General features: G+C 41.0%; 4 protein-coding genes across 13 annotated transcripts in view; 1 reads left to right on the top strand and 3 right to left on the bottom strand.

Annotated features, from left to right (window-relative positions):
- Positions 1-4,048, top strand: part of LOC100692643 (leucine zipper tumor suppressor 2) — a 45,282-nt gene extending 41,234 nt beyond the window's left edge. For all 5 annotated transcript variants that reach the window (XM_013276445.2, XM_005458145.2, XM_013276442.2 and 2 more), the window contains one exon: positions 9-4,048. In XM_013276445.2, coding sequence (XP_013131899.2) covers positions 9-716 — 708 coding nt within the window. In that variant the 3' untranslated portion in view covers positions 717-4,048. The remainder of the gene's footprint in view (positions 1-8) is intronic.
- On the bottom strand, positions 4,044-14,720 carry LOC100692370 (PDZ domain-containing protein 7). 4 transcript variants are annotated; one of them, XM_005458146.2, is made up of 18 exons: positions 14,549-14,720; positions 13,912-14,013; positions 13,574-13,787; positions 12,905-13,042; positions 12,611-12,785; positions 12,321-12,497; positions 11,755-11,902; positions 10,138-10,198; positions 9,864-10,038; positions 9,543-9,769; positions 9,294-9,458; positions 8,474-8,598; positions 7,489-7,580; positions 7,227-7,318; positions 6,972-7,043; positions 5,912-6,526; positions 5,164-5,264; positions 4,044-4,833 (listed from the first exon to the last, which is right to left on the bottom strand). In XM_005458146.2, the coding sequence occupies exons 3-18, from the start codon at positions 13,734-13,736 to the stop codon at positions 4,690-4,692; spliced, it is 2,670 nt and encodes an 889-aa protein (XP_005458203.1). In that variant the 5' UTR covers positions 13,737-13,787; positions 13,912-14,013; positions 14,549-14,720; the 3' UTR covers positions 4,044-4,689. The 4 variants fall into 4 exon arrangements, with proteins under 4 accessions (XP_005458203.1, XP_005458207.1, XP_005458204.1 ...); XM_005458150.2 differs by having other exon boundaries at positions 8,474-8,589; XM_005458147.2 differs by having other exon boundaries at positions 13,912-14,007.
- A 6,148-nt stretch (positions 14,721-20,868) lies between these two features.
- LOC109203117 (uncharacterized) lies at positions 20,869-25,167 on the bottom strand. Of its 2 annotated transcripts, none has more exons than XM_025910037.1 (2): positions 23,485-25,167; positions 20,869-23,140 (listed from the first exon to the last, which is right to left on the bottom strand). In XM_025910037.1, the coding sequence occupies exons 1-2, from the start codon at positions 25,138-25,140 to the stop codon at positions 23,117-23,119; spliced, it is 1,680 nt and encodes a 559-aa protein (XP_025765822.1). In that variant the 5' UTR covers positions 25,141-25,167; the 3' UTR covers positions 20,869-23,116. The 2 variants fall into 2 exon arrangements, with proteins under 2 accessions (XP_025765822.1, XP_019217702.1); XM_019362157.2 differs by having other exon boundaries at positions 20,869-23,419; positions 23,555-25,167.
- Positions 20,869-27,394, bottom strand: LOC109203115 (uncharacterized). 2 transcript variants are annotated; one of them, XM_025910036.1, is made up of 2 exons: positions 25,705-27,394; positions 20,869-25,360 (listed from the first exon to the last, which is right to left on the bottom strand). In XM_025910036.1, the coding sequence occupies exons 1-2, from the start codon at positions 27,358-27,360 to the stop codon at positions 25,337-25,339; spliced, it is 1,680 nt and encodes a 559-aa protein (XP_025765821.1). In that variant the 5' UTR covers positions 27,361-27,394; the 3' UTR covers positions 20,869-25,336. The 2 variants fall into 2 exon arrangements, with proteins under 2 accessions (XP_025765821.1, XP_019217701.1); XM_019362156.2 differs by having other exon boundaries at positions 20,869-25,639; positions 25,775-27,394.
- Positions 27,395-27,765: the final 371 nt, after the last annotated feature.

The following is a 27,765-nucleotide window of genomic DNA, read 5'->3' as shown; positions in this document are numbered from 1 at the left end:
CCACTCAGGTCTGTCAGAAATCGGGGGAAATCTCGTTGCTGAAGCAGCAGTTGAAGGAAGTGCAGAGTGAGTTAGCTCAGCGTGTGGGGGAGATCGTCTCACTGCGGGGTCAACTCAGGGAGACTCGTGGCGAGCTGACCAACACCCAGGTGCTGCTCCAGGAGGCCCACGGCACCATCCGAACTCGAACCCTGGAGCTGGAGGTGTGTGAAAATGAGCTTCAGCGTCGCAAGAGCGAAGCGGAGCTACTTAGAGAAAAGGTAGGACGCCTGGAGGGGGAAATGGCTCATCTCCGAGATGCGCTGGCCAATCAAGGCCCGGGAAACAGACAGTGTCAGGTGTTTCAGGAAGCCGAGGAGCAGCTGCTCGCCTACGAGAGCGACGAAGCGAAGGCTCAGCGGAAGAGCAACACCGAGGCGCTGCAGAGCATGAAGGTGCAGATGGACAGGATGAGATCTGAGTTAGCTTTTGAGCGTCAAAAAGCTGAGCAGCAACTGGGAAGCTTTGAGGAGGAGCGCAAGATATGGCAGGAGGAAAAGGACAAAGTAATTCGCTACCAGAAGCAGCTGCAGCAGAACTATGTGCAGATGTATCGCAGGAACCGAGAGCTGGAGCAGCTCCTGCAGGAGCTCAGTCTGGAACTGGAGAGCAGAGATGATGACGAGGGCAGCGGCAATGAGATCAACTTTGATGAAATTGCCGCAACAGAAATTTGACCCTCGTATCTGTCCTTTGATTGTGTTTTCATGTTTTTTGTTTTAAATTTTGCACTACTGTCAGCTAATTGTTTTTCCTCCTTCATGTTCAGACAAGCATAAAAGTATGTAAAAAAAAAATGTGGTGTGTTAAACCGGCACTGCTTGAATTCTGCTTCATTGGTCTGGTCTACAAGTCTCACTTTAAAGCCACTGACCTTTAATTAGTTGTTAGCCCTCCACCTCACTCCTTTGCCCTTCTATTAATGTCTGTTAGTATTAACACCGACCAGATATAAGCATATGAGCCCTGGTCCTCTCACACTTTTCAAAGTTCGTGGGAGATGTTGTTTGTGGGTGACTCACTTCTCTCATTCTCTCAACCTTTCGCTATCCTCCCCCTGTGTTGGTTATGACTCCACCTTCCCTGCTGGCTTTAGCACTCCCACTCTGTGTTAGTAGTCAGCTCTCATTAGTGCAGTTCATTTGGACGGAGCCCACGCTGTTGTCAGCGAACGTGGGATACCACACAATCAGGATGTCATGGTAAGAGTGAGTGAATCAGAGCCTGGTGCTAATCGCTGACAGGTCTATCTTGTTGTTTTCCTCAGAACTAGTCAGGCTTTTATGCAAACTGCTTCATGACCAACAAGTAAACTGTAAATCGTTCTCTACTTCATTTTCACTGTAGCAACAAAAACAAAACTCTAGTTTTTTTGTTGCCCAAATATGATGTTTCTGGACCTGTAATGATCTCGGAAAACAAACTTAAGGCTTCCTAAAAATGCACTCTGATAGTTTGAAAATGCAAAGTGGAGTATTATTCTTTATTTATTTTATTTTATTTTTTCATATTTATACTATTACAAGGTGGATCCTCCTATTAAAAATGGCCAATTTAAAAAAATATTTTAAAAAAATGAGGTCAGCATTTGTGCAAGTAATCCCTGTGAGCCAAAAGCTCAGGCTTTTTAAAGTGCATGTCCTTAATATAGTCATATCTGGCACACATCAGCCCCAGCCACCTACTGTTCACACCTTCTGTTAGCGATGGGCAGCCAATCAAGAGATCGCTTAGAGCTGCCTTAAGGCCCAGTATGAGATATTTGACAAGTATAACCGCAGGATTTACACTGGGTACAGCTGGAGCTGATTGCATCCACTTAAGACAATGCATGTAGTTCCACCATGCTGCGGCATGTTCCAGAAGTACCCGAGGAGCAGCTCTCCACTCCGCATCACTTAAAATGTTGCAGTGCATCAAAAGCACAGAGCAGATGATGAGGAGCGCAGGAAGCCAGCCATAGGCACATGCAGACTAAACACAAACTGTCCTGGTGTGATTTGAAGGTTTGCAAGGAACTGAGGAAAACTGTCAGAAGGGCAGCGTCAGAGACATTCAACCAGTGTTCTCCCCAGAGCTGGTAATGTGCATAATAGTTTCCCCTTATCCCTAAATTAATGGAGAGGGTGGAAGCCATGTCATGAACATCTGTCTAGTCTTAATTCACAGTATTTAACAATGCCTGGAACAAATATTACTTTAACACCACTGCACGTATCAGCTTTAGGCTCGCACAGACACAAACATCTGTGCCACTGTTATCCGAAGATTGGATTAAATAATTTTTCCCAGAGAGTAGCAGCAGAAGGATAAAATCTTGCAAAACCTTAACAGGACAGTAACTTCATGATATCATTGCTTTAATGGTTTTTGGTAAATATCATCTTTAATGTCCCAAATCACTTCCTGTTTACTGTTTGATTTATAGTTTTTCTGCACCACACAGTGGCTTTAATTTTCAGATATGGAACAAAAACGATCTCCATGCCATGTTCACTCCTTTCTGTTACCCGTGCTGTAGTACAGTCAGTCACATCTTATTCAAACCTACGCTAAAAAGTCTGCTCACTCTTAGTAAAATGCTGAGTGTGTGTTTTACGGGTGAGAAATAGCCCAGGACTCTGAAACTGAGGCAGCAAAATGGAGATTAGCCATGATTTATTTACTTATGTACACCTGTGCATAATCATCTTGCTGTTTTTGCAAAAGCTAGACTGTCTTCATTTTGTTAGCCTTTGGTGGAAACACCGTTAACTTCTCCCTTTAGTTTAGGAACAAACTTTAAAGAAATATGAAATCAGGACAATAGGGATGATAATTTTGTCTGGTAATAAATCAAGCGCACCCCTGTCCTTTACAGCAGTGCAACTTCACTTCTATTCTACAAATTCAGAGTCTTTGGTCAACAAGCTCTAACTCTAGAACATGTGTGAAGTGAAAGGATCATCAGTGTTTGCCTGCAAACTTCACAGGATCTCTGAGGGTTTCTCGTCTGGTCCTGTTTCAGTGATGGTTAACTGTTTGCTGGTTATCTGCTCCGCTCTCCCTCTGGCCCAAAGGGAGAAGCACTTTTTGTAAGTTCAACTTTTAGTCAAAATACACCAACTAGCCTAAAGGTCAAGGAAATCCCATGTGAAAAGCCCGTTTTGTTTGAGGTTTAGCAAATGCACGGTTTTAAATAATCAATAATCATGTTAAATAATCAGGATTGCAAGATTTCTGTCCAAAATTATCATGATTGTGGCTTTTGCCTAAATCGAGCAGCCTTATTTTGAGGTTGTGGACCTGCTGATGAGCATGCAGAAGTAGAAAAGGGAGAAGTTGACAGTGTTGAGAATTAGATGCAGTGTTTTGGATCTCCTCAAACATCCAGATATTAAAGGGAATGCCTAATGTCTTATATCACTCAGTATATTGTGACTGTTTTTCCCCTTTATCATAGTTTTGTTTTTTAATCATAATTGGAGAAACTACTTCTCTCAAAGAGGAGGTCGTTTCTCTGTGTGTGGGTAAAGTGTTATGAACGTTTCCGTATTGCTCATCGCTGAAATGGCGAGCTCTTGTACCAAGTGACGTTTTCGTTTAAAGTCAAACTAATTTTCCACCGACTGCTTGAATCTGTTTATTTACGTCCCTGTACCACAGGAGGAGACACGTCCTGTTCCTCTCTCACTGCTGAGTGAATCATTATTTTCCTCCATTATTATGTAAATAAACCTCACTTGTCCCACATAACATGATAAAGTTTTCTTCCAGAGATGTGTTCATCTCACAATAAAAGCATAGCCACTGTGAATAGACCAAAGCAATGTCCCACGTTCTATATTTTGCTCCTACAGATATGATGCCTGTATATTACCGTTTGTGTAGATGTTTGTTTTGGTTCCTCAGTATAATTTTATAATCCACAATATTTGTATGAAAACATTAAATGTATATTTTCATGCTGTACATTTCTTGAACAAACCCACTCTGGTTTTAATAATAAAAAAAAGAGACAAAAGTTTAACAGCTGTGTCAGTTTGTATTTATTACACCAGGTCTTTCCTTCATGTACAGATGTATTTTCTCTGTTTACATTTAATATTTTCTGGTGTAACTTGTCAGAAATCCTTCTTGCTAGCTGCTGTCCACAGGAATATTGTGAATGGTCCGTGTCTGCCCTCTTCAGGTAGAAAATTGAATTTAAAGCCACCTTAACATGGATTCTTATTAATATTCAGTCCACTGGGGCTTTCAAAGGCACTCAAGTTGAAGTTTGCCATCCTGCACAGTTTAAAATTCAGGAGCATAACCTACAGTTATCCATCTTGGAGAACGTTATGTACTAATGGATATTGGTACAACAAGTTAAAAATGTTCTGGGCAGGCACTGGCTCCAGGGTTGTGAAAGCGAGCGATGTCATTTGTACACAAACAACTTTTTTGGTTTGTTCATTTTCTCTTAAATATTATCTGCAGCTTTGTTTCAGTTCAGAAAGTTTTTGTGTCCTTGTTCCCAAATTTAATGTGAATGGCAAAAAAAAAAATGCATAACAGACCTCAGCAGTGTGTGTGCTGGTAAAAGTTTACCAGTCTCCAAGTTAAATTCCAGAGGCTGCTTATCACTGGATATTTTTCCTAAATCCACAAAAGCATCTCAGAGTCCTTTCAAAGATCTTTGGGGACTTTGACAACAAATTCCATGGGGTTTTTGGCCTTATTGCTGAAGGCTTTTCGGATTATGTCAACGGCATGCTGATGGGTGACCCCTTGTAGGGAAACAGCATCCACAGACACCAACTCAAATCCAGCCTGGGACACACAGAGAGTGAAATCCAGTCAGACACTGTAACAGAACAAATGCACTGAGCTATATACACTCATTGGCAACTTCATTAAGTACATCTATTCAACTGCTTGCAAATATCTAATCAGCTGATCACATGGCAGCAACTTAGTGCAAACCTAGAAATGAATGAGCTGTAGCGGCACAAACCCACACAACGTGCTACTCCTGTTAGCTAAGAACAGGAAACTGAAGCTGCAATTTGCTGCAATGACTAAAATTGGACAACAGAAGATTTCTGCCTAGTCTGATAAGTCTTCTTTCTATGAGATTTCTGTTTGGTACTGTCATGTTACCTTGAGAACTTCACAGGTGGAGGCAGCTCCTCCAGGAAAGATCTTCTCAATCTTCACCACTGGCTGAACCTTTGACTCCATCCCACCAGATATACTGATACCTGCAGCAGCACAAGTCAGAGGTGTACTTGGAGGCATACATAAACAATGTCATATTTAATCTAAATATAGGAAGTAAATACAAAAATGTATGTCATACAGTTAGTATTTTCCAGTGTTTTAGTGCGTGTTCACAGGATCAATCAATTCCATGTATACTGTTGCAACACATTGCATTATGTTTTGAGAGCCAGGGTATCGAGGGGCAGGCTCCTAATTTGCATAAAGGCTTGACTACCACATCAAAATCAAGCATGTCAGCTTGTTTCCAGCCTCAGATTTTTTTTTTTTTAGAAACACATTTCACTGGATTATTTTTCTGATATGTGATAAAATTTGCAATTGAAATTATTTTTAATTTTCACTTTGAAATGTGAGACCAGACTGCAGACGTTGTTTGTCCAATTGTTTTTAAATGTCTGAAGGAGAAGGAGGGCACTTTTCATTTATTTACTGTCACTTTGTAATAGCCAGTACACCAAACGTCTCTTGCTCAGAAGCATTACTAAAAAAAAAGAAAGACACCTTCCATTATTCTGTAATTAGTCGCATGAAAGTTTATAATGCCTCAGTTCAACTTGGTTTGGGAAACTGGTTACAAAGTTATTGTGAGTGTAATGTGAGTGTGGCATCACATAAAGTTACTTACCCAGAGACTGTTTGGTCTTGGAGATGCTGACAGTTCGGAGCTCATACTCCTGTTTGGAGTCGCTGCCATTGATCATGTCCTCAGAAGAAGCCTGATGACCGTTCACCTGTTCACTCCCCAGTTTCTGATTTGAACCAAACACCTGCGACAATAAAGGCCGACTCCTGCGAGCAGCGCTCTGCAGCGTAAACACGGCTTCTTTACTTCTGTCCCCACTTTTCTCCTTTTTGCCTTTAGAGTGACTGTTTCTAAACGGCGGCCGTCCCCGTTCTAAGTTCGTATCTCCCTTATCCGAAGCAGAGTGCAGCGACACCTCATCAAAGTGGACGGAGCGAATCGTGCCGATCTCCGTCTGGAGAGGAGGCCTGGAGTCGGTGCTGCGGGCCAGCAGCCAGTTGGGGAGCACTGGGCTGGCAGCTGGAGGTCTGAGGTCTCTGGACTCCGTGTTGTATCCATCCACCGGTATGTCCAGCAGAGGTGTGAAGGACCTGGAGGTGTGGAGCCTGTCTTTGGACACACGGGGCCCAGTCAAGCTGAGCTTCTCCAGCTCCTCCAGCAGGTGGCTCTCCTTCTCCACCTCCTCGGCACTGTGGAGCTCAAAGCCTCCCTGGTAATCTAGAAGGAGAACAAATGTTGTTACAGGAACTACTTTTAAGTTCGATGCACTTTCACTTCAGGTTGAAGTTTAAAAATGTTTCACAGTTGAATGAAAAGTATGGAAGCCCATTTAACCCCCCCCAAAGATCTCAAACCTTTTCAATCAAACATAAATAACAATAAAAGAGGTTAAACAGTAGTGCCAACAAACTCTGTTTTACTTTTCCAAAATAAAAATCAAATTCATCAACATAGTTTTACTTAATTATTTTCTCTTGGTCCTTTCATCCCTCCTTGAGTGGATCTATGTCTCACCAAGGGGCTCGCCCTACAGTTTGAGAACCAAATATGCTTAAAGAAAAACAGAAATTCGGCTTTAGAAAAGCTGGACCAAGAAAAGGCCAGTGTTTATCCAAGATAATAAATCAAAAAAGAGTTAAGATATTGCAGTGGAGGTGCTGACCTGGGATGGGAGTGATGAGGCGCCGTTTTGGTGTTCGACCAGAAATAGGAGAGCGAAGAGGAGGAGTCCGGACTACAATGGAAAGATGAGACAAATGCAACTTTACAGAAAGGTGATAAGACAAAGAGTAAAATAATCATGTTTTACAGGACAGATAATTTGTGGGCCTACTGACGTCCTACTAAGCTGATATCAGAAAACAACTCTGACTCTGATGGTGCTCGGATACCATAATCAGAAAATTCTCATACACACCTGAGCGATACTTGAGGATATCGTAGGCCTCAGCTTCAACGGCAGTCACCATGTTATTGAATACACTCAGATCAGAAGGAGGAAGCAGCATTCTGAGACACGTGGATGAACAAAAAATACACTGAGTCATTGTTCTTACATCTTTAATTAGTCTTCAGCGCCTCAATGAACAACGCTTGGATTTCAGTTTGAGATGGTTATCCTGAAAAATCCTTCAGCCTCTCTGGAAACATTTCCAACACCTTTGTTTCCCTGTCCTTACCTGACTTCTCTAAGCAGCAGCAGCTTTTCAGGGCGGTCCAGCACAACCAGCAGATGACGTATCAGATTTTCCACCGAACAATCTGCTACGTACTGAGAGAGTAAATACATTTAGTAAGCATTTAGCAACTATAGTTTTATTATTTCCTTACATTTACAAGTGGACACTGAAGCAAACTGTCCAAATGGGCCATTCTCACACCCAGGGTGTCAAAGCTGCTGGCTTGGGAAGGTGTCCTTTAGCATCTTTGCCCCGACACACCAACTTATGACATCAGTGAGACAGTACTTCACAATCATCCTGTGATTTTACACCATGCATGGTTAATGTTGTGAACTGGCTTTTTTCATGCCAATGAAAAATCCCTTAACAAAAAAGTTCTCTTTTCTCCTGGCTGCTAAACCTAAGACTACAGCCCGCTAACACTTTGCAGGTCTCTAAAACAGGACTGTTATCTCTCATCAGCCAAAGCATAAATGCACCTTGGCTTCACTTACTAATCACTGTGTAGAAATGTTCCAGTATCACAAACACAAAGTAATTGTACATACAAATTTACCACTGGATTAAAGACACCTGCACACCAGGCTATTTTGTTTTTACCAACATGCATATGTCAGTGAATCAGAAACACGGTAAAATTCACTATCTATGGAAAAATTAACTGAAACTATAATGTCTGAGGAAGACTGAAGAAGATTTTTTTTTTTTTTTTAAAGAGTTTCTGTGGAATGGATGACAGTAAAAGACGGCCTGACCTTCATCATATGTACACTCATGATCTGAGGTAGTTTGAAATTTAGTTGGAGAAAACAAACAAATTCAGCTAAGAAAACCTTAATGAATCCTGGGGTTTTTTGGTAAAACATTGATACACATTTTTAGTGGCATCTGACTAAAAGGCGTTTATTACTGCACCAGACGAGGACGCTTCAGAGGTCAACACACACTCAGTATGCCTACAGATTTTAACTCAGCGTCCTACCCTTCTGCACGTCTTTATTACAGCAGCCACCTCCTCCTCAGTCAGAAGCCTGCGGGCCATGTCCTCCACCACTCCAAGCATGTCTGAATTTGGCATCTCGCCAGCCCGTCCTCCATCTAAAAACACTGCAGAGTGAAATCAATCTTGAGTATGTGTGTCTAAATCAGGCAACCACCAAAGACTTCAATCTGGCCCACTGGATAGTACCAGGAAATATAAAGGGAGGATTAAACTTAGTACTTCTTAACTGTATTTTCATAAGTTTTATTACTTTTCTTGCTGATAAAGACCTCCCCCATGACAATTCACCATACACCAAAGTAATTAGTTAATAAATAAACAGTTTGATAACTGAAAAGTTCCTGTTTTTTCCTTATCCAGTGATTGTTTCAGTTTGTCTGTTTGCTAGCAGGATTACTCAAAAAGAATAAAGTGAGATGTGTGTGGAAATTATACTAGAGGTGGTACTTGATCTAACAAAGTGATCTAGGAAAAAAACGATTCTTTCTGTGACAAATTGGAACATATTTCACATAATTTCTTTAAAAATACACTTAAACTAAAATAAGAAAAATTGGAAGATATCTTGATGTTCTAAAGGAAACATCACAAACAAATTTGAATCTATGTTCTCAAATCACGTGTGATATGAAGAAAATTTCGGCCTTGACAGATATCTGCTGTCTATTTGCTTCATGTTATTTCTCGTTTGCTGTTTTTAATTGCAGAAGATATTTCGGCATCTTCGCTGGCCGTACATCTAATTTTCAGTTTAACATAATGTGAATGTCACTGTAGCAATGAAAAGCAAGACAGCTACCTTTCCCAGCCTTGTCTTTGGACGGGGACTTTGAACGCCCCCTTGAAGTGTCTCTCTTCCGTCCACCCTTGAAAAGCAAGTTAACGAAGGTCTTCGAGCGCTGCAGGGTGCTCTTCTCCTCGGGGTCCTTTCCTTTCTGCTTCTTCGCTTTTTTCTGCTTTATCTCTATGGTGGGGTATTAACAGAAGGTTATTTACTGTACCGTTTAACCATTTCATTTTGATATATTTCACTCTGATTCCCTTTCACCTGACACAGTCACTTGGCTCTGTGACCTGGTGATGGGTCGGCTTGGCCTGCTAAGAGCCAGCAGCACGGCTGTTTTGGGAGACAATTTCTTCCCTTTACTCTCCTCTTCACGAATCACCGTGTCTTTGAGCAGAGTGGTCGGTCCCAGGCTGCGAGTGGTGTCTGTCCCAGATCTCAGAGGAGGTAGATCTGTCTGAATGGCAGTCTCTGTCTGCTCTGACTCAGACCTGAACATAAGAACTATCAGCATCACATCTGGTGTGGTCTGCAGAAGAACTTTAGCTTGAGTGTTTCTAAGGGGGAAACAAACCAGACACAGACCTCTGGTCCTCAGTGGAGATGCACACATCCACCATGTCAGAACCAAATGGCAGGCTGGAAGGGAACATGACCTGCGACAGGCCGCTCAGAGAGCTCACCGGAGTCCCAGATGACAGAGAAGAGGCTGAAGAGGATTCTGAGCCCTGGGGGGAAGACTTCTGAGTACCATTGGCCACTAAGAAAGAAAGATTTCAAAGGATAAATTCACTCTGATATAAACAGAACAGAAGAAAACTTTAGAAGAAAAAAAACCAAACAAAAAAAACGTACATACATTTATTAAGCCATCTGTATTCTGCCACCATCTCCTTATAGGCAGGGTACCGTCCCGCTTCCTGTGAAGATAGGGTCACAGATATGCAAATAGATACAGTAGAGACAGTTAAAATTTTATGGGATCACTATATTTGATAAAGTGTAACCGGAGAACTACACGCCCAAAAACCTACATGAGGAACACGTTTCCTTTCCAGACCTTCTAGTAATCTTTGATAGTTGGGATGCTTTCTAACTGTAGGATCTGTTTCAGTTACCAAAGTAAAAGATCTCCCAAACAAAAAAGTTGCACAATACACCGGCTCTATGCTTTGATCAGCACCTGATCCCAGCTGCCTGGTGAATAATGCACACAGCCTGGCTATTTTTCACAGTGCGAAACCCAAGCTCCGACAAGTTAAGTGAGTGAGGAATATTATGACTGCATGCCAGCTGTCGGCTCTGCCACATTAACTGCTGCCAAATCGACTGCGTAGCCATGCGACTGGAATAGTTTGTGTTTGTCAGAGAATTCAAGATGAAAGTCAGGTAACAGATCAGAAAGGTGATACATGTCGGATCATCTGAAAGAGGCTTTAATGAAAGGGCTGGAAGAACACAATGAGGCATCTTTAGCTTGTTAAGATTTTATTTAGCAGCAAACATCCAACTGAGACAGCTTTACTTCTACTAACACAATGTCAGGGGTGTGGATACAGCTAGGCATACGGTTTATTGACATCTTTTAATCAAAAATGTATGTCTCAAACAGACCATAACATAACTTTACAGCTACTTTAAGCCTGGGCTCAAAGAAACACACTGTGCTGTAGCTATGCACCAACTTTCTGAAGCCTCAGTTTCCCAAATGAAGCCACTACGAAGCAGGATTTTCATCTTATCCAGGTAACTTCAGGGTTAACCCTGGGTTATCAGTACTATGATGGTGGTTCACTGCACCAGAGCAGGTTATGACCCACATTAGAGATCAACAGGTATAAAATCATCACTTTCCAATAAATTCTCTGGAATCTAACATCAACATTCCTGGAAGATCCCTGACACAGCTGTGTGGAGAGTAAGAGGGTTTTAAGGTTTTTAATAGCCAGACCTCTGTTTGGGGAGGTTTTACTTGAATGAATCATTGTCAGTTTAAGACTTAGAATCACTGGCTTTGATGAGACAGTTAATATAATTTTATGGTAAATGGTAAATGGCCTGTATTTATATAGCGCTTTTCTAGTCCCTAAGGACCCCAAAGCGCTTTACATATCCAGTCATCCACCCATTCACACACTGGTGATGGCAAGCTACGTTGTAGCCACAGCCACCCTGGGGCGCACTGACAGAGGCGAGGCTGCCGGACACTGGCGCCACCGGGCCCTCTGACCACCACCAGTAGGCAACGGGTGAAGTGTCTTGCCCAAGGACACAACGACCGAGACTGTCCGAGCCGGGGCTCGAACCAGCAACCTTCCGATTACAAGGCGAACTCCCAACTCTTGAGCCACGATCGAATTATATTAACTGTTTGTGTACAAGATTAAAAACCAAAACATTTTCTAGAGGCTATGACATTCTTTGCATTTAACAAGCAATGTATTCTGCAATTGATGTCATACAGCACCGCCCTCACCTTGATGGTCAGCATAACATGTGTGTGACTCTTCAGGACCTCAACAGCACTGCTGTGGCTGATGTCCTCAAAGCTCACTCCATTGGCAGCCAGGATCTGGTCCCCCATCTTAATTCCGTTTTGCTCAGCCAGGCCACCTGGATCCAATCTGGGACAATGAGACAAGCAAGGGCTTAAATGATGAACCGTGTCAGTATTTTGAAGCTCAAATACCAAATGAATATCAGCTGCTGTTTGTATTTGGAGCTGTTGGTTTAACAAAAAACAAGACACTGAAACATTCTGAGTAGTTCTATGTCATTACTTGTACATTTTAGAAGAAAATGATCCTCGGATGAGTCAACAATAAAAAGTAATTGTTTATTGCAGCGATATAATTGTGGCAGAGATTTTTTTATTGACTAAATAAACAGAAAGAAAAACATACAAAAAAATTACGCTATGAGAGGAGTGCATGTCAAAAGTTGGGCATTCAGGCACGTTTCAAACTTCCTTCTTCCCTTTTTAATTCCATTTAAATTTTATGAAAATGCTTCTTTCTTTCTTTCTCTAGCAGGTGTACGTACTTGGAGACATAGATGCCCAGACCAAACTCCTGTCCCCCACGGATGTTGAAACCCAGGCAGTAGTCATCAGAGGTGGTGTAAAGGTGGACAATCCTTTGCAGGGCGCTGTCTGAGCTGGCCTCAGAAGGCGTCCGTCCACTCTCCTCCACCACCATACGCCTGTGAATCAGGTCCACCCTAAAAAAGGAACAGCACACCTCACTGCTGATCACCAGGGGAAAAAAAATCTGACAGATTTTAAAAAAAAAAATTGGGGGGAATAAACATGAATAGGAATACTGCTTTATTACCAGGTAGTTTTCTCCTTGGAGTAGCGGATACCAGGGACTTTGCCAACACGTCTCACCACCATCCTTAGCCTGTTGTTGCCCGTCAGCACCTTCACAGCACTGCTCATAGTGATGCTCTCCAGGCTGATGCCATTCACCTCCACCAGTTTGTCACCTACGAGCAGGCCTGCTGCCTCTGCAAACAAGCACACAAACAAAATACTGTGAGTAACAAACACAGCAAATGTTTATTCTGTGCCCTCTCACATCTGTGGCTACATCTATTTATTTCCACAGAGACTAAATTAATCTTACCCGCTGCACTGTTGTCCTCTACCTTACTGACAAAGATGCTGAGGCCATGTTCTGAGCCTCCACGCACACTGAATCCGAGCTTGCCGTCCACACTCTTATCCACCGTGATTGTGTGGAGGTCCTCGCTATCATCACCACCTAAAATATTGAAAGTCAAAAGTTGTTGCTGATTGCGGTGGATATTTCAACGGGGTCAAGTATCTACAGAGTTTGTAATTAAAAACATTTTTGGCCAGTTTTCAGAAATAAAATTTTTCCTTCCAGGTCTGCTTTTATGTTTAAAAATGCTGCATTATCTCATTAAACATACTCTAATTAGCATAAATTAGCATCTTGCATTACAAGATGCAGAAAAATCAAGACCTTTTTCTTTCTCGTTTAAAAGAAGACATGTTACAGATGCAAAATAGCCCCAAATATTAAAACTAATCTGCAGTGCCTGTGCATTTGTCCACAGAATTTAATTATTGTAATTGTAAGCTTGAGTATAAAAGTGTTGTAGATTCATGTTGTTAAACTTATGCTTGGTTTAATGTATTGATAACAGAATGCTAAAACTATTTGTCTGCTTTCTATGACTAATAAATTAGAAGGAATCACTGTTTAGTCTACAGGAGACTGTGTATTATAAAGTGCACTAAACCAGCAGCCAGCTTGACCGCTCCTTACCATCCACAGGAGAGTTGATGAGGATGACCCGACCCATTGGTGAGGAGGATCGGATTCCACGTCGGCGCTGCTCCTTCTTCCGTAAGAGGTTGCGCGTAGCTGTGTGTGACCCTTGGGTCCCTGGGGTCTTCTCTCTGCGGGATGGGTCTGACAACTGAGCCATGGAGGCTGGCGGGGTCTCCTTTTACACACTCTCAGCTCCACGCGGAGGACTCTACAGGAGCACAGAGCAGAGGGTTTGTCTTGTATTCCCTGCATGGTGATACTGCATTATGCTCACATTTAAGAGAACTTCAAATCACTCATATGTGCTGTGGTGTAGGCTGGATTTTACTCACTGAAATTGGCTGTTTTCCCACATGATAACTGACTCTTTTGCTTCCTGGAGTCACACTCTGGCCCATTCCTGCCCATGTTGCATTGCTCTCACCTGTCTGAGTCTCAGAACCAAATCAATATTGGATGCATGAATGAAAACTTGTACATCATATACAAACAACATAATGCATTTGGATGTAAAAGAAACAAACAAACAAAAAACTGTCGAACATATGGAGCTACCAAATTCTTTCCAAATCAGCTCAGGAAAGGTTCACTCTTAGCTAGTCTTGCTGCAGGAGGTGAGGTAAGAAATAGGATTTAACTGGTTTATTTAAGTCCTGTCTGACCCACTTAAGAGTCACGAAGTCACATGGTGCTGATGCCATGGTTACATGTCACTAAGAGTAACCATCTTGGGGTTCCCCCTGAGCGCCTCACTGAGCTTCAGGACCAAGGACAGCGACGCTAAATAACGTCAAAAGTTACGTCAAAAGGCCAAATTTAACTTTAGCATATAAATATCTAAATGAGAAAACGTTTAATAAACTTGTTTTGCGTCTTAATTTAATCCAGCTTCTATACTAGCTAAGACTTTTTGGATATTTTTTTCAATATGGTGTCTGAGAAAATAAAGACGCGTAAACAAATACCTACCACTCATTTCGTGCTCTGAACACCGCTGACTTCTTCTAACGTTTTCTGCTTAAATACAACCAGGCACTACGAAGCTTCCACTCTATCCTTTCTATTCACCCCATATTCTTTAAATAAAAACAACTAACTCTGCTGTTTCGTACACCTGAGTCTGTTTGTGGGAAATGACTCTACGCACCTGGCCTGGACATTTCTGGCGTCAACAAAGCCCCGCCCCCACAATCCGTCCATTGGCTGGAATGTGTTGAATTGAGAGTGTTTTATTGGACGCATAACACGCCAATCAAATGACATTACATAACAGCCAAACTAGCCATACCTATCAAATAAAGGTAGACTAGAACTGCAAATAAATCACACAAATAATAGTTGGATATATTAATTGAAAGGAAATTCTAATAAACTCAATCTACTGAAAGCACAAGCATATTTATTCTATGTTTATTATATTTATTTTACTGCAACACTGTGGTTTAGGTTGGTTTTCAGGATCAGAACAACAGTAATACAACCAGAAAAAACGAACTAAGTATGTGTGTCAGAGCTAAATTAATATTTATTATACATGTATTAATTATATATTGCTGGCTTTTAATTAAGGATGGCTCCAGGACTACTCACTGAGTAAGAATGCAGGCATTAAATGCTTTTTTAAAATGTGAAAATACAATTTCTTATTGCCAAAATTGCAAACATTTCCATGACATTTTAAAAGCTATGAACTAGAAATAACTTTTAATAGCTTAACATGTTCTGAACAGCCTGTTTCCTACTCCATACGCAGTTTTCTACCACTGGAACTTGAAGTGTATGGAGGCCCAGGAGTGACAAAATGAATTAATTAAATATGCCATTAAATAGTTAATTGAATGTTTCATCAATTAATAAAAAAAATGTATTAATTCATTAAATACATATTTAAATAATTAATTAAATGCATATTCATTTCATTTAAAACATTTAGTAAATTACTTATTTATTGATTTCAAGGCACTGAGGCACTGTACCTGGCTGAGGATCCCAGTCCTTTAGGTTTCTGAATATTAAACTTGTTACTGCCTTTCATAGTGTTTAACTTAAAGGCCCTGAGTACTTTCTCCCATATTGAAAACACTTGAATGATAAAAATATTTTAACATTACCAGACAATTAGTTATTTTAAACTTTTCTAGCAGTCCTTCACAAAGAGGGAACAGTCTGTCTATTCTCTCCAACTCTCAGCTTCTGCTGGCTCTTCCTTCTCCTCTTCCTCACACACTGCTGAGTTTCTCTGGGTGGATCATCAGGGGTGCAAAGCCTCACAGTTGTGATGTGCAGCAATGGGTTCCTCACTCTGTCCTCACTCTGGACACTTGCAGTTGTCACAGATGGAAATCAAATGTGTGATAAGCTGCAGGATTCAAACACATGTGTAACCTATAAATACATGTTCATACCCTTATTACACAATCAGAGAGAAAGAAGGAGAGAGAGAGTGCAGGACAGACAGGCGACTGTCTCAGGTGTATATACTGCTATAAAACAGCAAAAGAGAAGGAGTATTTTGTGTTTGTTTTATTAAGTGTGCTAAAGAAGAAGGGTTCCCAGATGGTGCAGTGGACACATGTGTGACTCCTGTGATTAAAGCATCTTTCTTTCAGCTTAACAAGTATTAGTAAAAGTATTACTTTTACAAGTAAACCATCAGCTCATTCAAACAAACGTTGAAGTCTCGACACCACTGGACAGAGACAGCAATGTAACATAGCTAACATTTTTTATATATAATTCAAGTATTTATTAGATTTTGCATTTTATAACAACAAATACAAAAAATACAACAAACAAAAAAACAAAAAAGAACAAAAAACAAAGCAAAAACAGTCAGGTTTTAACATCTGTTGCATTAAGCTCAAATGTCCAAGTCAGGTCGACATGTAGGTGCAAAAATTGTCCCACTGTTCCACCGAAGCTTCCGTCACATGATATAACTTTCCCAACATCTTTTTGCAAGCAATGTTCCCAATCATTCTTTCTTTCCACATTTTAAGCCTTGGAGTACGGGAGTCCTTCCAGTATTCCAAAATGACATAGGCACATGTTACCAATGCAGTGCTTAACACTCTAAACTGGTGTTTATTTAATTGTGAACCTCTCCTTTGTCTCGTAGTAGACATAATTTAGGTGATCTGGGCAAGTTACAAAGTATCCATCCCTGTATATAATTCAAGACAGTGTTAAAAACTGGAACAACCAGCGGGCATTCCCAGAGGGTATGTATCAAAGTACCTTTGGCTTGTTGGCATTTTCAACACAAGTCATCTCTACCAACACCCATTCTATAGAGACTTGAAGGAGTATAATAATATCTATTAGGAATTTTGTACTGAATAAATTTCCCCCTGGCTTCCCTAATGTATAATCCATTGTTCAACAATATAGAATCCCATGTACCTTCATCCTACATGTACCTACACCTTAGATCCCTTTCCCATATTTTTTCGGGCTCTTAATTATATTATTTTTAATCCATGGGCAAATATTATACCATTTCGCAGCTTTGCATAGTAATGGGGGTAATAGCATAAAATTCTCTATCGGGTTAATTTCATGTGTTATTGTAACTCCTCCTTTTAAACAATTTCTTATTTGCAAATACTTCCAAAAATGGCCATTACCCTCCAAACGAAACTTATTTTTAATATCCTCATTTGACATGAAAACACCCCCTTCAAATAAGTCACTAACAGTTCTGATACCTCTTCTTAGCCATTGTGCCCAGTAAACAGTCTGCTCACCAATTTTAATTTTAGGATTATACCACAAGGGGACATACTTTTGTACATATGGCACAAGTTTATATTTCTGTCTTAAAATCGAATCTATATTTTTTTTCTATATTGTTACTCCCTCCCATACTCTATATTGGGCAGGGCTAATCCCCCTTCTTTTTTTGGTTGGGACAGTTGATTAATGTTAATACGGGGCTTACCGTCGCGGGATACACATAGGCAACATTCCTGTATAATAGTTGATGAGTGGCGCTACAACCATTTTTACTGTGTTTACTTTTCCTCACAATGTCAAATTTAATTTACTCAATTCACCCAAGTTTTTATTGATCTCGTTTATTAATTTTCCCACACTATTAGTCATAACATCCTCAATATTTGGGTTCAATTCAATTCCAAGATACTTCATTCTTTTGCCCACCCACTTAAAGTTAAAGTCCGATATTAAGTTATGACTACAAGCTTGAGAAACTGGCATCACCTCTGATTTATGCCAATTAATTCATCTATGTACGGGAACAATTTGTGTTCCTTGTGACGCTGTGCGCCACGTTTACATGAGATTATTTCTACGATGGCAGATATACACATAATAATGTTGCTGTTAATCTGACTATCTGCAGTTTTTACACGCTTACATATATACATACTGTCCCTCCATTTAGAAAGACAGAGGCATCAGAGTGAACTTCTCCATTCAACACAGACGGTCTCGCAACCTAAATCCCGACGCTGATGTCATTGTCAGTTTGGAATAAATTTAATTTTTTAAAGTTAAAATTTATGCATGCTGTATGCATTTTGTTCATTCCTAAGTTGTGAGCCTACACCAGCCAAAGTACTGTTTTTGGTTATTAACATTTGAAATGATTAAGGGACTTGAAAAGTAACACAAAATTAGCTGCCTTTTCAGAAAAACACAAAAACCTTTCAAAAGTACTTAAGGTTTGCCTAAAACCTTCTAGACTTCTGATTGGCCAACATTTCTACACGGCTAGGATTTGGCATGTTCTTGACAATGTTTGACCGCGTTTTTGGCGTTGATATGTGGACGGAGAAATTTTTCAAAACTGCACGTGTGGACCGGATTTAAAAACAAAAACGAAAACGGAAAATCTCCAGATGTTAAACTTAATTGTCACACCTGGTAAAGCAGCAACGCTGATCATTTTATTAAAGGTGAAAGGATTTAGACAGTTTTTAACTCTCAGTGATGCCGCAGTGTTCGTTTGACTGTGGAACCTGAAGCGGACGGAGTTTTGAACCCAGATTACTCCGCGAGGCTCCTGACTACGGTAGCTGTAATGCTCCAACAATCCATCAAGCGGTGTGGCTTCGTAGCTTACCAATGTCGTACAAAAACATTTTTTTAAAGACTCTTCAGTGCCGTGTACGACATCAGTTTGACGTCAGTAAGCACAACCAGAATTCATACATAAGTGCACCAGATTATAAGGCGCACTTTCGATTTTTGAGAAAATTAAAGGATTTTAAGTGCGTCTTATAGTGTGGAAAATACAGTACTGTTCGGCTGCCCCGCTTCAGCCATCCGCTGTTTTTTTCGGAAAATTATCCATACCTACCGCCACGCTATGAATTCTGCGATAGGTTGGGCCACGAAGGATACGCCCGACGCATCCTTCAAATTCAGGGAAATGAAGAACCATTTCTCGGCTGCATTTGGAGCAGCCTTGGAATTGGGACAGCCTTCGTTGCGTTGCTGTGACGCAATCAGCCTTCAAAGGGGGCGTTGAAGGATGCAGATCCTGAATTGGGATACAGCCATTGTATACGTTAATGACGCGACAGCAAGCAGTGAATGACACCGGACTAAAATACAGAGTGGAGTAATCAGGGAACAGGAGACAGAAGGAAAACACAGCTGGAACAAATTCAGCAGGACAAGACAAGGGAGGCAAAACTAGACACACTAACACAGCACAAAGTAAAACAGGAAATATGACATGTACGCACAGACACGGACTCAGAAACGAGAGTAACATAGCGACATCACAGACGTGGCAACAGAGGAAATTTAGAGACAGGGGACCAAGACAGGCACATACTAGACACTGAAAAGAGGGGACACGTAACCAAAAGCTAAGAACTGAAACACACAGAGCAAGGACGAACTAGAGCGTTAGAGATGCAAAACAGAAACCAAAACTATAAACAACAATAATCAAATTATACATTTACTAGTACCGTGACATGTAAGCTTTTGTCTCACTCTGCCCAGGGTTTCTAAAACATCTACTTCTTACACTGCATGATTGAGGCTTACACAAATACTTTCATCAGGAGTCAGGATTACTTAATGATGTTGTTAAAGTTACCTTTGCAACAGTTTGTTTAGTCACTGTTAATAAAGCTGAGACTCTTGGAAATGTAATTTTTCTCAGCATTTAATGATGTCACTGTGTTCTCACACATGACTTTTATTCCCCTTTATTAATCAAGCATAATATTTAAAAAGATGGAAAGAGATTTATAGAGAGTTATAGATTATTTTTGATGTAAAGTGTCATAATTTGATGTAGTGTGTGTATTTTCTAGAACTAGCTGTTTCGGTTGGCTGGTGAGGTAGGGCTCTTCAACAATCAGACAGCTGTCATTTGGTCAGCTGGCCTGATAGGTTATTGTCGTCAACCCCAGCACAGCTCTGGCAGCGTGGACACCCAACTATTAGCCCTTTTCCACGACCTACTCAGATCAGTAGGATTTTAAGGGATTTTCATTAGGTGGTAGTACCTGGTACCAGGCACTGTGTTAGTACCTACTCGGCCGGTGTTCCAAATGATCTGAGACTGCATACCACCGATTGGCCAATTGGTTGCGTCACTCGAGTCATGAGAGCGTCTCCTTCACGAAACTCTAAACCGCCATTTTTGAAACCCAGCAACTAGGGAGATGGCTACACAAAAAACACCCTGATCTCCAAGTTTGACAAACCATACAGTGATCAGCTGGTGTACCAATGTCACAATGTCCTCCTTTGTTGCGCCATTCATGTATCATACAAATGACATCACGGGACATTCATGCATCTGGTAAAAGGCTGAGGAGCAGCACTGGTGGCTGCCAGTATTTTTTTTTTAATTATCTTACACTAAAAAGGAATTAAAAAACATTAAAAGATATATTTTATAAAAAAATTAAGGCAAATGATTAAACTGAGAATATCCTTGAATGAACTTTTATATCCAAATTAAGATCTTTCTTGCATGAAAACACTGGTACCTGTTATCCATTTCAAACCTACTGACTCATCTTAATACAGGGGAGCTTAAATAAAGCAGAATTTAAGTTATTCAGCTTTTCTTAGTTGCTTCTAAAACTTAATTTTCATTAGAAATGTTTCTGAACAACACAGAAATTGATTATGACCCTGAAGCAAACTGAATTTATTTAAAAAGTTTCTCCATGTGGAAAATAATATCCTGTCAAATCCCCTGATTCTTGGAGGGAAAGACTTGGACACTACAGCTTTAGACCAAATAATTTCTATATTTGACCTGTTTAATAAAGTGACAAGCAGACGCGTAAAAATCCAATTGATTGTGTTTATTGATTTTAAAACGTCCAACTCTGTTGGTGGTGTTTTATTAATTTTGTGTGTTTGAATCCAAATAGAAATTTCTTCACTCAAAGGTGAAGAAACAGGAATTCTTCTTTTGGCTTCTTGAAAAACTGCCATAATTCAGTCTGTTGCTCAGTAAAAAGTTTCAGCTGTGACCTTTTCAAAGAGTTGATAGAGCATGTGCAACATAAAGATCACAGTGTAAGCTGCCACAGTAATTCTCAACGTTGCCCAGGTTGTAGTTGTAGCCAGGTTGCCCAGGCCTCAATTAGTTGTCCAATCTGAATTTTTCTTCTGGCTGCTTGAATTACTGCCAGAGTCCAGTCTATTGGCCAGTAAACAATTGTCCGAAATGCAGCTGCGACATCCACAAAGAGTTCATAGAGGATGTGGAACATAAAGATCACAGTGAAAGCAGCTACTGTAATTTGCAATGTTGCCCACTGCGTCGCTGTCCCAGTGTATTGCCTCATAAGATTTTTTCTTCTGGCTTCTTGAGAAATTGCCAGAATCCTGTTTGTTGCCCAGTAAACAGTTGTCTGAAATGCAGCTGCGATGTTCACAAAGAGTTGATAGAGGATGTGGAACATAATGATCACAGTGAAAGCTGCTATTGTAATTTTCAATGTTGGCCACAGTGTAGCTGTCCCAATTTGTTGTCCCAATAGAATTTTTCTTCTGGCTTCTTGAAAAACTGCCAGAACCCAGTCGGCTGCCCAGCAAGCGGTTGTGTGAAATGGACCTGCTGGGGTCTCAAAGAGTGGATAGAACATGTAGAACATGAAAATCACAGTGAAAGCAGCCACTGTAAATCTCAAAGGTGCACACATTGTAGCTGCCTCATTTTGTTGTTGCATCTGAAATTTTCTTCTGGCTTCTTGAAAAATGACCAGAATCCTGTCTCTTGCCCAATAAAAGGTCCTGACAAATGGGGCTGCGATGTTCTTAAAGACTTGATACAACATGTAGAACATATAGATCACAATCATAATTGGAGCTGTAATTGTGGTTCCGAGCCATGTTATAGCAGCCTCAGCTCTTCTTCTGGCGGCTTGAAAACCAGCCCCAATGCTGTGTGGTGTGCTGTAAATAAACCCATTCTGTGTTTCAGGAATGTCCACATTCTCCCAGGCCATGTCATTCATGGACCAGTAACCAGTGTAGGAAGAATCGGGTTGGGGTTCTGATTTTTCTTCTAGTTCATCTTTAAAACTTTCACTGGCAGGTTTCAATGTATGAGTCACAGAAGTGGACTGAATTTCACTCAAATGCGAGGTGACATGGTCATATGGCTTATCAGTAAGACAAGGAAGCATATCATTAGATACAGTTCCTCGTCTAGCCGTGGAATAAATAATTGTCGATCTCTCGTGGCTCCAGTAAACTGAGAAGTCATCGTCAGTTGTTGTTCTACTAGTAGAAACAACAGTGACAGTTTTTTCCTGGGCCCAGTAAATTGATGCCATTCTTGCTTGACCCATGCTGTCAAAAGGTTTGGTCTTCTCTGAACCCAGGAATTCAATATTTAGCCATTCTCTCTTATTTAGGGCATAAATACTTCTTACAGTTAGCCGTGGGGGTGCACAGGGAGAAAGCTTGAGCTCTGAAATGGCAGAATCCTTTCTTCTGTGCTCAGGTTTCTCTTGCACCATTTCACTACAAGAGCGCAAACCAATGGAACTGGGTCCATGACTCTCATAAGTCACTTCATCATCATCGTTGCTTCTCACATTTTTTTCTGTCTGAGCCGATGCCTGCACAGATGTATATCGTTGGTGAGCTTTTTCAGCTATATATGATGCAATATGTGGAAAAATATTTTCCACATTCTCCCAGGCCATGTCATTCATGGACCAATAGCCAGTGTTGGAAGAATCGGGTTGGGGTTCTGATTTTTCTTCTGGTTCATCTTTAAAATTTTCACTGGCAAGTTTCAATGTATGAGTCACAGAAGTGGACTGAATTTCACTCAAATGCGAGGTGACATGGTCATATGGCTTATCAGTAAGACAAGGAAGCATATCATTAGATACAGTTCCTCGTCTAGCCGTGGAATAAATAATTATTGATCTCTCATGGCTCCAGTAAACTGAGAAGTCATCATCAGTTGTAGAGTGAAATCTTGGGTATTGTTGATGTTATAGCTGCACAAATTCGTTATCCAATCTGAATTCTTCTTTTGGCTTCTTGAAAAACTGCCATAATTCAGTCTATTGCTCAGTAAAAAGTTTCAGCTGTGACCTTCTCAAAGAGTTGATAGAGCATGTGCAACATAAAGATCACAGTGTAAGCTGCCACAGTAATTCTCAACGTTGCCCAGGTTGTGGTTGTACCCAGGTTGCCCAGGCCTCAATTAGTTGTCCAATCTGAATTTTTCTTCTGGCTGCTTGAATTACTGCCAGAATCCAGTCTATTGACCAGTAAACAATTGTCCGAAATGCAGCTGCGACATCCACAAAGAGTTCATAGAGGATGTGGAACATAAAGATCACAGTGAAAGCAGCTACTGTAATTTGCAATGTTGCCCAGGTTTTAGCTGCCTCGATTACTTGTCCAATTCGACTTTTTCTTCTGGCAGCTGTGACCTTCTCAAAGAGTTGATAGAGCATGTGGAACATAAAGATCACAGTGAAAGCAGCTACTGTAATTTGCAATGTTGCCCACTGCGTCGCTGTCCCAGTGTATTGCCTCATAAGATTTTTTCTTCTGGCTTCTTGAGAAATTGCCAGAATCCTGTTTGTTGCCCAGTAAACAGTTGTCTGAAATGCAGCTGCGATGTTCACAAAGAGTTGATAGAGGATGTGGAACATAATGATCACAGTGAAAGCTGCTATTGTAATTTTCAATGTTGGCCACAGTGTAGCTGTCCCAATTTGTTGTCCCAATAGAATTTTTCTTCTGGCTTCTTGAAAAACTGCCAGAACCCAGTCGGCTGCCCAGCAAGCGGTTGTGTGAAATGGACCTGCTGGGGTCTCAAAGAGTGGATAGAACATGTAGAACATGAAAATCACAGTGAAAGCAGCCACTGTAAATCTCAAAGGTGCACACATTGTAGCTGCCTCATTTTGTTGTTGCATCTGAAATTTTCTTCTGGCTTCTTGAAAAATGACCAGAATCCTGTCTCTTGCCCAATAAAAGGTCCTGACAAATGGGGCTGCGATGTTCTTAAAGACTTGATACAACATGTAGAACATATAGATCACAATCATAATTGGAGCTGTAATTGTGGTTCCGAGCCATGTTATAGCAGCCTCAGCTCTTCTTCTGGCGGCTTGAAAACCAGCCCCAATGCTGTGTGGTGTGCTGTAAATAAACCCATTCTGTGTTTCAGGAATGTCCACATTCTCCCAGGCCATGTCATTCATGGACCAGTAACCAGTGTAGGAAGAATCGGGTTGGGGTTCTGATTTTTCTTCTAGTTCATCTTTAAAACTTTCACTGGCAGGTTTCAATGTATGAGTCACAGAAGTGGACTGAATTTCACTCAAATGCGAGGTGACATGGTCATATGGCTTATCAGTAAGACAAGGAAGCATATCATTAGATACAGTTCCTCGTCTAGCCGTGGAATAAATAATTGTCGATCTCTCGTGGCTCCAGTAAACTGAGAAGTCATCGTCAGTTGTTGTTCTACTAGTAGAAACAACAGTGACAGTTTTTTCCTGGGCCCAGTAAATTGATGCCATTCTTGCTTGACCCATGCTGTCAAAAGGTTTGGTCTTCTCTGAACCCAGGAATTCAATATTTAGCCATTCTCTCTTATTTAGGGCATAAATACTTCTTACAGTTAGCCGTGGGGGTGCACAGGGAGAAAGCTTGAGCTCTGAAATGGCAGAATCCTTTCTTCTGTGCTCAGGTTTCTCTTGCACCATTTCACTACAAGAGCGCAAACCAATGGAACTGGGTCCATGACTCTCATAAGTCACTTCATCATCATCGTTGCTTCTCACATTTTTTTCTGTCTGAGCCGATGCCTGCACAGATGTATATCGTTGGTGAGCTTTTTCAGCTATATATGATGCAATATGTGGAAAAATATTTTCCACATTCTCCCAGGCCATGTCATTCATGGACCAATAGCCAGTGTTGGAAGAATCGGGTTGGGGTTCTGATTTTTCTTCTGGTTCATCTTTAAAATTTTCACTGGCAAGTTTCAATGTATGAGTCACAGAAGTGGACTGAATTTCACTCAAATGCGAGGTGACATGGTCATATGGCTTATCAGTAAGACAAGGAAGCATATCATTAGATACAGTTCCTCGTCTAGCCGTGGAATAAATAATTATTGATCTCTCATGGCTCCAGTAAACTGAGAAGTCATCATCAGTTGTAGAGTGAAATCTTGGGTATTGTTGATGTTATAGCTGCACAAATTCGTTATCCAATCTGAATTCTTCTTTTGGCTTCTTGAAAAACTGCCATAATTCAGTCTATTGCTCAGTAAAAAGTTTCAGCTGTGACCTTCTCAAAGAGTTGATAGAGCATGTGCAACATAAAGATCACAGTGTAAGCTGCCACAGTAATTCTCAACGTTGCCCAGGTTGTGGTTGTACCCAGGTTGCCCAGGCCTCAATTAGTTGTCCAATCTGAATTTTTCTTCTGGCTGCTTGAATTACTGCCAGAATCCAGTCTATTGACCAGTAAACAATTGTCCGAAATGCAGCTGCGACATCCACAAAGAGTTCATAGAGGATGTGGAACATAAAGATCACAGTGAAAGCAGCTACTGTAATTTGCAATGTTGCCCAGGTTTTAGCTGCCTCGATTACTTGTCCAATTCGACTTTTTCTTCTGGCAGCTGTGACCTTCTCAAAGAGTTGATAGAGCATGTGGAACATAAAGATCACAGTGAAAGCAGCTACTGTAATTTGCAATGTTGCCCACTGCGTCGCTGTCCCAGTGTATTGCCTCATAAGATTTTTTCTTCTGGCTTCTTGAGAAATTGCCAGAATCCTGTTTGTTGCCCAGTAAACAGTTGTCTGAAATGCAGCTGCGATGTTCACAAAGAGTTGATAGAGGATGTGGAACATAATGATCACAGTGAAAGCTGCTATTGTAATTTTCAATGTTGGCCACAGTGTAGCTGTCCCAATTTGTTGTCCCAATAGAATTTTTCTTCTGGCTTCTTGAAAAACTGCCAGAACCCAGTCGGCTGCCCAGCAAGCGGTTGTGTGAAATGGACCTGCTGGGGTCTCAAAGAGTGGATAGAACATGTAGAACATGAAAATCACAGTGAAAGCAGCCACTGTAAATCTCAAAGGTGCACACATTGTAGCTGCCTCATTTTGTTGTTGCATCTGAAATTTTCTTCTGGCTTCTTGAAAAATGACCAGAATCCTGTCTCTTGCCCAATAAAAGGTCCTGACAAATGGGGCTGCGATGTTCTTAAAGACTTGATACAACATGTAGAACATATAGATCACAATCATAATTGGAGCTGTAATTGTGGTTCCGAGCCATGTTATAGCAGCCTCAGCTCTTCTTCTGGCGGCTTGAAAACCAGCCCCAATGCTGTGTGGTGTGCTGTAAATAAACCCATTCTGTGTTTCAGGAATGTCCACATTCTCCCAGGCCATGTCATTCATGGACCAGTAACCAGTGTAGGAAGAATCGGGTTGGGGTTCTGATTTTTCTTCTAGTTCATCTTTAAAACTTTCACTGGCAGGTTTCAATGTATGAGTCACAGAAGTGGACTGAATTTCACTCAAATGCGAGGTGACATGGTCATATGGCTTATCAGTAAGACAAGGAAGCATATCATTAGATACAGTTCCTCGTCTAGCCGTGGAATAAATAATTGTCGATCTCTCGTGGCTCCAGTAAACTGAGAAGTCTTCGTCAGTTGTTGTTCTACTAGTAGAAACAACAGTGACAGTTTTTTCCTGGGCCCAGTAAATTGATGCCATTCTTGCTTGACCCATGCTGTCAAAAGGTTTGGTCTTCTCTGAACCCAGGAATTCAATATTTAGCCATTCTCTCTTATTTAGGGCATAAATACTTCTTACAGTTAGCCGTGGGGGTGCACAGGGAGAAAGCTTGAGCTCTGAAATGGCAGAATCCTTTCTTCTGTGCTCAGGTTTCTCTTGCACCATTTCACTGCAAGAGCGCAAACCAATGGAACTGGGTCCATGACTCTCATAAGTCACTTCATCATCATCGTTGCTTCTCACATTTTTTTCTGTCTGAGCCGATGCCTGCACAGGTGTATATCGTTGATGAGCTTTTTCAGCTATATATGATGCAATATGTGGAAAAATATTTTCCACATTCTCCCAGGCCATGTCATTCATGGACCAATAGCCAGCGTAGGAAGAATCGGGTTGGGTTTCTGATTTTTCTTCTGGTTCATCTTTAAAACTTTCACTGGCAAGTTTAAATGTATGAGTCACAGAAGTGGACTGAATTTCACTCAAATGCGAGGTGACATGGTCATATGGCTTATCAGTAAGACAAGGAAGCATATCATTAGATACAGTTCCTCGTCTAGCCGTGGAATAAATAATTGTCGATCTCTCGTGGCTCCAGTAAACTGAGAAGTCATCATCAGTTGTTGTTCTACTCGTAGAAACAACAGTGACAGTTTCCCAGTAATGATGCCATTCTGCTTGACCCATGCTGTCAAAAGGTTTGGTCTTCTCTGAACCCAGGAATTCAATATTTAGCCATTCTCTCCTATTTAGGGCATAAATACTTCTTACAGTTAGCCGTGGGGGTGCACAGGGAGAAAGCTTGAGCTCTGAAATGGCAGAATCCTTTCTTCTGTGCTCAGGTTTCTCTTGCACCATTTCACTACAAGAGTGCAAACCAATGGAACTGGGTCCATGACTCTCATAAGTCACTTCATCATCATCGTTGCTTCTCACATT

Source organism: Oreochromis niloticus, linkage group LG8 (genome assembly GCF_001858045.2).
Source record: "Oreochromis niloticus isolate F11D_XX linkage group LG8, O_niloticus_UMD_NMBU, whole genome shotgun sequence".
NCBI classification, from domain to species: domain Eukaryota; kingdom Metazoa; phylum Chordata; class Actinopteri; order Cichliformes; family Cichlidae; genus Oreochromis; species Oreochromis niloticus.
This window is presented reverse-complemented; position numbering and strand designations above follow the sequence as displayed.